This window comes from Oncorhynchus mykiss, chromosome 17 (assembly GCF_057628025.1).
Source record: "Oncorhynchus mykiss isolate SJ-2025 chromosome 17, ASM5762802v1, whole genome shotgun sequence".
In the NCBI taxonomy this organism is placed as follows: domain Eukaryota; kingdom Metazoa; phylum Chordata; class Actinopteri; order Salmoniformes; family Salmonidae; genus Oncorhynchus; species Oncorhynchus mykiss.
This window is the reverse complement of record NC_143038.1, coordinates 41,195,398-41,206,328: the sequence shown is the minus strand read 5'-3', so window position 1 is coordinate 41,206,328 and position 10,931 is coordinate 41,195,398. Positions and strand designations below refer to the sequence as shown.

Below are 10,931 nucleotides of genomic sequence, written 5' to 3'. Positions count from 1 at the left end.
AATAGATTTTTCAAGCCGATTTAAGTCGTCTTGGTAAGCAACTCCAGCGAAGATTTGGCCTTGTGTTTTAGGTTATTGTCCTGCTGAAAGGTGACTTTGTCTCCCAGCGTCTGTTGGAAGCAGACTGAACCAGATTTTCCTGTATGATTTTGCCAGTGCTGATAGCTGTTTTCTGTTTATTTTTATTTAAAAAACTCCCTAGTCCTTGCCGATGACAAGTAACATGATGCAGCCACCACCATGCTTGAAAAAGTGAAGAGTGGTACTCAGTGATGTATTGTGTTGGATTTGCCCCAACATAACACTTCTAATTCAAGGAGAAAAAGTACATTTATTTGTATTATGTACAGGCTTCCTTCTTTTCACTCTGTCATTTAGGTTAGTATTGCATAGTAACTACAATGTTGTTGATCCATCCTCAGTTCTCATATCACAACCATTAAACTCAAACTATTTTAAAATCACCATTGGCCTCATGGTGAAATCCCTGAGCAGTTTCCTTCCTCTCCGGCAGGAAGGATGCCTATATCTTTGTAGTGACTGGGTGTATTGATATACTATCCAAAGCCTAATGAATAAAGTCTACAAAAACAAATATTTCCCTTATAAAATGTCCCTAAATGTACATTCTAATCTCAAATAATATACCAGATTAGACCAGTTAGCAAATGAATATGTTGGAAGCTTAAAAGACAATCATTCATTGTTATGATTACATTCTAAAGAACAGTGCTTAACAAGTACACAAAAAGTACAGCATAAATGATTCGATTTTTGACAACTTTAATCCGTTTTCCTTTTTATTAAATAAAAAAGTATGTGGGTCAAAATAAATATAATATTTTGTCACAAGTAATGCAATGCCAGAAACAAATGTTAATTTTGCCTTTGGGGGTTTCTTTTTTGTTCTATGTTGAAAAACATTAGCAATACATGATCATTTTGATTAAATTTGCTTTCAGTGTAACAATACAGAAAACAACTGCTTTATATTGCTTGTTCTTGTTGCAGTTTGTCTCCGCATTAGGGTGGCTGTGTGTGTCGGAGTCTGCAAGTGTACAGTATGTGTCTTTATGGGTACACATGCATGCTGAGTGGATGTGTGTTTCTGAGTGATATTTACATGCATGGGTTTGGGCTGTATCATTGCAGATGGTTCTGAGTGTTCATACCACGCTTCCCTGAAGCAGTGGGCTTCTTTCTCCTGGTGTCTGTTGGCTCAGAAGATTCCACAGCAGCATCGGCACAGACGTGATTCCAGAGCTGCCCATGCTGCCACCTGTGGAGTCCTCCCTCAGTGGGCGATACTGCTTAAACCGCCTGGTTGGAAAACACAAGTTAGCTGACATTCATTGTAGAGTAAAAAAAAAAAAAAAGATGTGCATTATATAAAAAACTCCACATAATGATGACATGGGATCTTTTTTTTATTGGACCACAATGGGTAATTTTTGTGGATCATGAATCAAGTATCAATTTGGAGAAACCAGGAATTGTGTGACTTTCATTGCGTCATGCAACGTTTACGGTGGTTAGAACTGTCTTTCACTCACTTGTAGGTCAAAGCAATGGCACCAACAACACAGACAAGGACCAAGACACCCAGAACCGCGGCCACAGTGCCTGCTGTGGAGGAGTTGGAGCCTGCAACCACAACACACAGTATGAGTAAGGTATGGTACAGTACACTCCGCAGATCAGTGAAATGTAATATAATTTTTTTTTTTGAAATTCATAAAGCTTTATGTACGGTTGTTCGTTAAATTTCACTCACCCACTGTCACACTGACTTTAGCACTGGCCACAGCCAGACTAACATCATTTGTCAGGGACACATTGACGCAGAACACTCCAGATTCGTTGAAAAACTGTCGAAGTATCATCTGACAATCTGGGGAGGGTGTCACGTTGTTACAAACGGTCTCCACAGGGGTGATGCAGTCTGCGTCCGAGATAATGGTGCACACTTCATTGGGCAGGCTAAGTAAAGAGAAGGTGGAGATATGAAGTGCAGGGGATGGCAATGTTCAAAATGCTAATTTCAACAGAATGTGCACGGTCCCTTGGGTCCTGTCTCCACTGCTGGCTGGCTACTCACCTCCCCTGGCAGGTGATGGTCAGGTCCACAGCATTCTGCACCACCTCAGTGGCCAGAGACACCACGTTGGCCACCTGGGTGATCTCCACACTCTCAATACCCTCTGAGAAATTAGATAGATTGTGAGATCATTATCAGCAACCGTCACCTGCATTTTACATCTCAGCTGCGACTGTATTGTAAACACGTCAACAGTATCTGGACATATGTGGACTTACGGACGACATCCACTGAGGTCGAGAAGGAGCCATAGCGGTAGATCATACAGTTGTCAGTTGCTGTAAGTTCCGGAACCTGCCTTTTAGCCACAACAAGAGCCACCTGTGTCTCTGTGCCTGACTCTATCTCAACCTCTGCTGCTACCTCACTCTCCACTGGAGCAGTCACTGCTGCTGGCGCTGAAGAAAACAAAGACACAGTAAGTTATCAGTATTATGAAAAGACTCAAATGATTGATTAAGTGTTTTTGTGTATATACAGTGCCTTGCGAAAGTATTCGGCCCCCTTGAACTTTGCGACCTTTTGCCACATTTCAGGCTTCAAACATAAAGATATAAAACTGTATTTTTTTGTGAAGAATCAACAACAAGTGGGACACAATCATGAAGTGGAATGACATTTATTGGATATTTCAAACTTTTTTAACAAATCAAAAACTGAAAAATTGGGCGTGCAAAATTATTCAGCCCCTTTACTTTAAGTGCAGCAAACTCTCTCCAGAAGTTCAGTGAGGATCTCTGAATGATCCAATGTTGACCTAAATGACTAATGATGATAAATACAATCCACCTGTGTGTAATCAAGTCTCCGTATAAATGCACCTGCACTGTGATAGTCTCAGAGGTCCGTTAAAAGTGCAGAGAGCATCATGAAGAACAAGGAACACACCAGGCAGGTCCGAGATACTGTTGTGAAGAAGTTTAAAGCCGAATTTGGATACAAAAAGATTTCCCAAGCTTTAAACATGTGGAAGAAGGTGCTCTGGTCAGATGAAACCAAAATTGAACTTTTTGGCAACAATGCAAAACGTTATGTTTGGCGTAAAAGCAACACAGCTCATCACCCTGAACACACCATCCCCACTGTCAAACATGGTGGTGGCAGCATCATGGTTTGGGCCTGCTTTTCTTCAGCAGGGACAGGGAAGATGGTTAAAATTGATGGGAAGATGGATGGAGCCAAATACAGGACCATTCTGGAAGAAAACCTGATGGAGTCTGCAAAAGACCTGAGACTGGGACGGAGATTTGTCTTCCAACAAGACAATGATCCAAAACATAAAGCAAAATCTACAATGGAATGGTTCAAAAATAAACATATCCAGGTGTTAGAATGGCCAAGTCAAAGTCCAGACCTGAATCCAATCGAGAATCTGTGGAAAGAACTGAAAACTGCTGTTCACAAATGCTCTCCATCCAACCTCACTGAGCTCGAGCTGTTTTGCAAGGAGGAATGGGAAAAAATGTCAGTCTCTCGATGTGCAAAACTGATAGAGACATACCCCAAGCGACTTACAGCTGTAATCGCAGCAAAAGGTGGCACCACAAAGTATTAACTTAAGGGGGCTGAATAATTTTGCACGCCCAATTTCTCAGTTTTTGATTTGTTAAAAAAGTTTGAAATATCCAATAAATGTCGTTCCACTTCATGATCGTGTCCCACTTGTTGTTGATTCTTCACAAAAAATACAGTTTTATATCTTTATGTTTGAAGCCTGAAATGTGGCAAAAGGTCGCAAAGTTCAAGGGGGCCGAATACTTTCGCAAGGCACTGTATATAATGAGTAAGTAACTAAGTAAGTGATCACCGGCAGTGTCGTCAGCTGCAACCTCATTCACAGTCTCTACGACCTCTGCCTCTAGCGCTGCCTCGGTCTCAAGAGCAGGTTCAGCTGGCACCACCTCCACCACAGTGGCAGCCTCAGTGTCGGCAGGAACAATGACGTTAGCAGCAGGGGCCACCATCTCAGCCTGAGCCACCTGTGTTGCAGCCGCAACCTCCACTCCAGTATCGGCAACCAAGGCCTCCTCCGCCGTGGCAGCAACGGAGGCTACGACTGGGATCTCTGGGAGGACTGTGGCCACCAGGTCCACTATAGCCTCCTCTCCCTCTGCAACTGGAGCTACTGAAGCAGCAGCGTCGATGATGGGCACATCTGCGGCCGTAGCCTCTACCACTGAGGTTTCAGCAGCTGCCTCTTCAGCTGCTGGAGCGACAGTTGCGGCTCCCTCCACAGCCAGGACAGCGGCGGGGTTCTCAACGGCTGGAGCAGCCGTGTTTTCTGCTGTGGCGTCGGTTTCTACTGCAGGGACAGCGGCATTGTCCTCTGTTGCCGGGACAACAGCTGGATCTTCTGCTGCTGGGACAACGGTGGCATCCTCTGCCGCAGGGGCCACTGTGGCAACCACCTCGACTCCCTCTGAGGCTGTGCCTTCGGCAGTGGGTTCGGCTGCGGCATTGGCTGTGTCTGCGGGTTCGACTGCGGCATCGGCTTCGACTGCATCTGTGTCATTGGCTGCAACTGTATCTGCACCCTCAGCAGGGGCAACATCAGAGGCGAGTAGATCCAGGGCGATGTCAGCTGGAGCTGCCTCTGGGGTAGAGACCACCACAACCATGGCAGGGGCTCTGGCCAATACTGGTTGAAAACACAAAAACAACACATTTTACTTACAACTGTTACGCATGTTATATGCACCGAATATGAATTGACTTTGGTAAAGGAAATATTGTTTTTGATAAATGCATGCTCTGTAAAATAGAAAATGATGTCTCTCACCAGTGGGGTTAGCAGTGGTGGGGTCTGCAGGCGTGTCACAGCCGTTGGGGATGCTTGCCATCAGGACCACCTGAGGCCTGTAGGTGCCAGCGGTGAGGTACATGTGTGTGACCTGGCGCTCCTTGGAGATGAGGGTGCCGCTGTTGTCACCAAAGTCCCAGTTAAAGGTGACGTCTGAGGTGCTGAGGTACTGGCTGGGGTCATGGAGGCTGATGCTGAAGACAACGGCCCGGTTCTGGATGAAGCTCTGGTCAGCCTGGTTCACATCGTTAATTTGGGTTAGCGACACCGTGAAGGGGATCTGGTCTGGGGAGGCACAAGGCAAAACATGTCAAGTTAATGTTGTGAAAGATTGTGAGAATAAATTCAAAGGATCTATAATGATCAATTGAAGTCAAATTAGGGTTGATTGATTTGCTGTTTAAATTAAAATAATACTTTGTGCATTTAAATTTGACAAGTGTTTCCTCTTAAACAGCTGCCCACCTGTGATGGAGAAGGTTGTGGAGGCGTAGCCCAGAGGGATGAACTTGTCCTTGCCACGGCAGTGGTAGATGACCACCTCCATGTTGTAAGAGCCTAGGGGCACATTGTCTGTGCCGATGGTGAGAGAAGAGGAGGGTCCGCCTGCCACCTGCCAGTAACGTCCTGGAATCCAAAGCAGCAGTAGTTAGAAAACACAGCAACGGTTATACAATTTAACTGGATGGCCTGATGATCAAACCTTGAGTTGACAAAGCTCAGAGGAACAGCAGCTGCTTTACTAATCCTCTAAAACCTCTTATCAAAGGAATGATTTCCCAGCGCACACTGCACACAGCTTGGTCAATACCAGAATGCATTGGGTTATTTTGTTGGCACTTTCTCACATCAATGTCTGTAAATGAAAGAGCTTGTTTTTACCCCATGTTGTCCACACAAACACGTAGTGGGGTTTCCTGTCTGCTGTCCCAGTGAAGGGGGTGCCATCAGGGAAGACACCACTGTACTCTCCTGAATGACCAGAGACCTGGTCGGGGTACACAGCCTGGCCCTGACGGTACTGTGTTCCTGTAGGAGAAGAGGATCACACCCAGTTTAACATAAAAGGTTAGGAACACTAGAAAAAAGATTGTAGGCCTATACGAAAAGAAAAAAAACTGTGGGGTCGATGGTATGGTATAGTGGTTGAATTTGAAAGGAAAGCTCACCATTGACAGTGCAGTTACGCACCCACACCACCTGTCCATCAGGACGTACTGTCTGGTTTGACGGAAGGCGAATGTTGATGTTAAAGGTTGCCTTTGAGCCAGTCAGGGTGGGTCCATCGTTTTTCACATCGAATGTAACTTCGCCACCTGGTGACAGAGAGTGATAAATACATCAATAGAAAGAGGTAAACGTTTCGATAGAAGTTGATTGGTCTATAAAAACGTGCAGTAAAGTGAGAACACACCTGTCCAACAGTCTCTGTATCGGGAGTCCCCATCTTTCCACACTGGATACATTTGTGAGTTCCATGAGCGGTAGCGTGTGAAACGTGTTTTAGGCTCTGAAAAAAGAAAGGGTTGAAGTTTTAGGGTACTTTTTCTCTCGTTCTCCTAATTGAAACAATGTTTTTGTTGATCACACTTTGACATACAGTACCAGTCAAAAGTTTGGACACACCTACTCGTTCAAAGGTTTTTCTTTATTAGGACTATTTTCTACATTGTAGAATAATAGTGAAGACATCAAAACTATGAAATAACACACATGGAATCATGTAGTAACCAAAAAAGTGTTACATAAATCAAAATATATTTTATATTTGATATTCCTCAAAGTAGCCGCCCTTTGCCTTGATGACAGCTTTGCACACTCTTGGCATTCTCTCAACCAGCTTCATGAGGAATGCTTTTCCAACAGTCTTGAAGGAGTTCCCACATATACTGAGCACTTGTTGGCTGCTTTTCCTTCACTCTGCAGTCCAACTCATCCCAAACCATCTCAATTGGGTTAAGGTCGGGTGATTGTGGAGGCCAGGTCATCTGATGCAGCACTCCATCACTCTCCTTGGTAAAATATCCCTTACACAGCCCGCTGGTGTGTTTTGGGTCATTGTCCACAGACAGTGTCACCAGCAAAGCGCCCCACAACATCACACCTCCTCCTCTGTGCTTCACGGTGGGAACTACACATGCGGAGATCATCCATTCACCTACTCTGCATCTCACAAAGACATGGCGGTTGGAACCAAAAATCTCAAATTTGGACTCATCATTGCTCGTGTTTCTTGGCCCAAGCAAGTCTCTTCTTTTTATTGGTAGTGGTTAGTAGTGGTTTCTTTGCAGCAATTCGACCACGAAGGCCTGATTCACGCAGTCTCCTCTGAACAGTTGATGTTGAGATGTGTCTGTTACTTGAACTCTGTGAAGCATTTATTTGGGCTGCAATTTCTGAGGCTGGTAACGCTAATGAACTTATCTTCTGGAGCAGAGGTAACTCTGGGTCTTCATTTCCTGTGGCGGTCCTAATGAGAGCCAGTTTCATCATAGTGCTTGATGGTTTTTGCGACTGCACTTGAAAAAACGTGTCTTAAAGTAATGATGGACTGTCATTTCTCTTTGCTTATTTGAGCTGTTCTTGCCATAATATGGACTTGGGTCTTTTACCAAATAGGGCTATCTTCTGCATACCAACCTTACCTTGTCACAACACAACTGATTGGCTCAAATGCATTAAGGAAAGAAATTCCACTAATTAATCAAGGCACACTTGTTAAGGCACTACCTCATGAAGCGGGGTGAGAGAATGCCAAGAGTGTGCAAAGCTGTCAACAAGGCTACTTTGAAGAATCTCAAATATATTTTGATTCGCTTAACACTTTTTTGGTTACTACATGATTCCATATGTGCTATTTTATAGTTTTGATGTCTTCACTATTATTCTACAATGTAGAAAATAGCAGAAATAAAGAAAACCCTTGAATGAGTAGGTGTGTCCAAACTTTCGACTGGTACTGTAGTGAACTACTACATTCATGTTTATCATATTATTGAGGTTTAATCAGTTATGTAACATCACCAGTGGCAGTGGTTATGGTGAGGTATTCCCATTAGGCAACAGCAAAAACCCTAAATGTAAATCTGTTTGTAAGACCACTTGGCCAGTTGCCAATTGACCACTGCACAATTAAATCTAGATGTAAATCTGAGGTTGAAAATGGTATTTTATCAAAACATTGCTATTGTCTAGACATTAGTCAGGAACAGGATCCTGGCACCCAGAACTCTCTACCTACCGGGCTAATTAATTAGCATTTACTTTTACAATGTCCTTTGAGTGAATGTCATACAAAGATCTACTACTCAGACCTGGAATGTGTATAACCATGGCTCAAATGCTTATTGAACATGTTGACACAATTTCTACTTCTTCAAACCTACAGGATCTGACCACTCCTTCCTGAAAGTACAACCATAGCTATTCCATTTTTTTTGACCGTATTATATGGTGAAGTGTTCGCTGCCCTGTTGCCTACCCTGGGTAGAGGAAAAGTTATCATCATGATGTTACAGCTTGGCAAATGGGCACAAGATGAGGTGTGGGCAAAGACATTTTCGAACATTTTACTTAAAGAAGCATCAAATATAGTTATTTGAGGGGGAAGATAGCGGTGGTGGGTAGTTCAGGTATTTCTTTGATGGTTGTGGAAGGGGGAGAGCGAGGTGGAGGTTCCAGGCGAGTCACACCGCCCCTGCAATCCCCGTCAATCCCTTTCATGTGACTGTCAATTGAGCACAGGCAGCCGTAATCCCAAATGCTGGAAGGAGGAGAGCCTCTGTGGAGTTCAGACACCAGGGCGGGCTCACTCTGCTACCACTGTGTGTGTGTGTTTGTGTGTGCACGTCACACATACGAGTGTGTGCGCACGCGCGAGTGTGTGATATATGACTGAAATCGTGATTATGTATCATAAGGTGCAAATTCAGGATTTAGGAAACCGCAACAACTACATTATCTTCTGTTATTATGAGCCCCTTGTATTCCCCTTGGCATATACAGTACTATCATAAAATCCCAGGAATGCATCCTCTAAAATAACTCACTCATAATGACAAGCCATAATATCGTTATCATGTGCAGTCATTCATCACATAGTCACACTTCAAACTGATTGCCAATGAAAAGACCGATATCTCCTACCAAGTGAATTACAGCTTGTGGTTTGGTTTGGATATCCATTAAATGCAACACATTGGTAGATAACACGTTGAACCTCATGATTGATAGTGAAACAACAACTTTAGTACTAATGTTTCCTCAGGGGAAAAAATATAGTTATTCTGTTCTATTGATGAGAGCTGAGAAAATGTTCACCTTACTATTGAAACTACAGGATGCACAGAAGAGTTTTAGGGTTTGGAGATCAACTTGGCATGTGATTGCGCTATTCTTGATTACAAGCATGTAATCTGTGAGTAGTTAATAGACATGCTATCCTACTGTATATTACACAGTGGTGGAATTCTTGCTAATGTGAGATTAATGTAGACAAGGCACGCCAAAAACATTTTTTTTTGGTCTACAGAATTATTCCTTAAATGTACTTCCAAAATGAATTGCATGATGAGCTCATGTCAAAGCTTAACATGAATTTACTCAGGATCTTCTTAATTCAATTCTCCACACTTTAAAGTTGAACTGCACAAAATGGTGTTATTTAGAAGATTATACCGGTATACTATACTCTTTGAAAATGTTGTAATTTCAGACATTGGTGGTCCTGTATATTCACCAAGTATTGAAACGTTTTACCATATACAGATATTTATTGAGTATATATGTAGTGTATTGAGGAGGCAGTAATGAATAGATTATTATTCATCCTTTTCAATGGCAATGCAAAATACAAAGGGAAATATAGAACAAACATTTCACTACTAAAAGGGATTGTTTGCACAAATGTCATTGCTCAGTGAGTACTTAGCAATACTCAGTGAGAATATTTCCATTATTTCATTTCATTCTACCTCAGCCCCATCTCCCGTCCAACACTGCACATAACGCAAGAAAGACTGGATGGAGCAACCAGTGTTTAATCAAATAGTAATTTAGAAAGTAATATATACTCACTTGCTTCTAAAGCTGCTGATGAGATAGCCAACACCAGTACCGCCAATAAAGTCCTCATTGTGCGTGGTTGTGTGTCCTTTCTCTGCCCAGTTCCTTACCCTTATCCTAGTCTTAAAAACCCAACAACACACCCAGAGAGACTTGTGGTAGGATTCTGATTCCCTATAAAAGAGTCTTGGACCCTTAATTACCATAAACTTGCCTCTCGCATCTGATTTTAGGGAGGCTACAACCCAGCCCCTCCCACTATAATCAACAGTGTGAAGAGACACACTTTGTTAGCAATGCTATTATGTTTTCAAATGTTTTATTGGATAATTACAGTAGCTAAAAGGATTAACCTTAATGTAGTGTTACCATCAATCCCCCAAAAATATTTCTACATGTCAGAATGTTTTTTTTTTTTAAATGCTATCTTTGCACTGGTGCTTGAAAGAAAGATGAGACATAAAACTCTTTCATTTCTTTTGAAAAATGTAGGAAATTATCCGATTTCGAACATACAATGTTCTCCAACAAGTAAAGAGTGATACTTCTCCCATTTTCACAAGACAGTGGGAACCTTATGGAATTAATGGCTTAGTGGTTGTGGTAGAAAAACGCAATAAATCAAAGTTTATTGGTCGTCTACATATACTACGTATACATTCTGTATACTTCTGGCCCTTTGGACACTGTGTTAACAACCCTCCAGACGAGCTTCAATGCCATATAACTCTCCTTCCGTGGCCTCCAACTGCTCTTAAATACAAGTAAAACTAAATGCATGCTCTTCAACCGATTGCTACCTGCACCTGCCTGCCCGTCCAGCATTACTACTCTGGACGGTTCTGACAGAATATGTGGACAACTACAAATACCTAGGTGTCTGGTTAGACTGTAAACTCTCCTTCCAGACTCACATAAAACATCTCCAATCCAAAGTTAAATCTAGAATTGGTTTCCTATTTCGCAACA

The 10,931-nt window shown here is 42.7% G+C and overlaps 1 protein-coding gene across 2 annotated transcripts; it reads right to left on the bottom strand.

The window, feature by feature from the left end:
• Positions 1-766: 766 nt before the first annotated feature.
• On the bottom strand, positions 767-10,127 carry LOC110494197 (melanocyte protein PMEL-like). 2 transcript variants are annotated; one of them, XM_021569032.3, is made up of 12 exons: positions 9,975-10,127; positions 6,313-6,408; positions 6,068-6,214; positions 5,781-5,927; positions 5,364-5,525; positions 4,878-5,183; positions 3,906-4,736; positions 2,317-2,496; positions 2,099-2,201; positions 1,775-1,980; positions 1,554-1,644; positions 767-1,320 (listed from the first exon to the last, which is right to left on the bottom strand). In XM_021569032.3, exons 1-12 carry the CDS (start codon positions 10,030-10,032, stop codon positions 1,167-1,169), a joined length of 2,481 nt encoding a protein of 826 aa, XP_021424707.2. In that variant the 5' UTR covers positions 10,033-10,127; the 3' UTR covers positions 767-1,166. The 2 variants fall into 2 exon arrangements, with proteins under 2 accessions (XP_021424707.2, XP_021424708.2); XM_021569033.3 differs by lacking the exon at positions 5,781-5,927.
• Between the last annotated feature and the right edge of the window lie 804 nt (positions 10,128-10,931).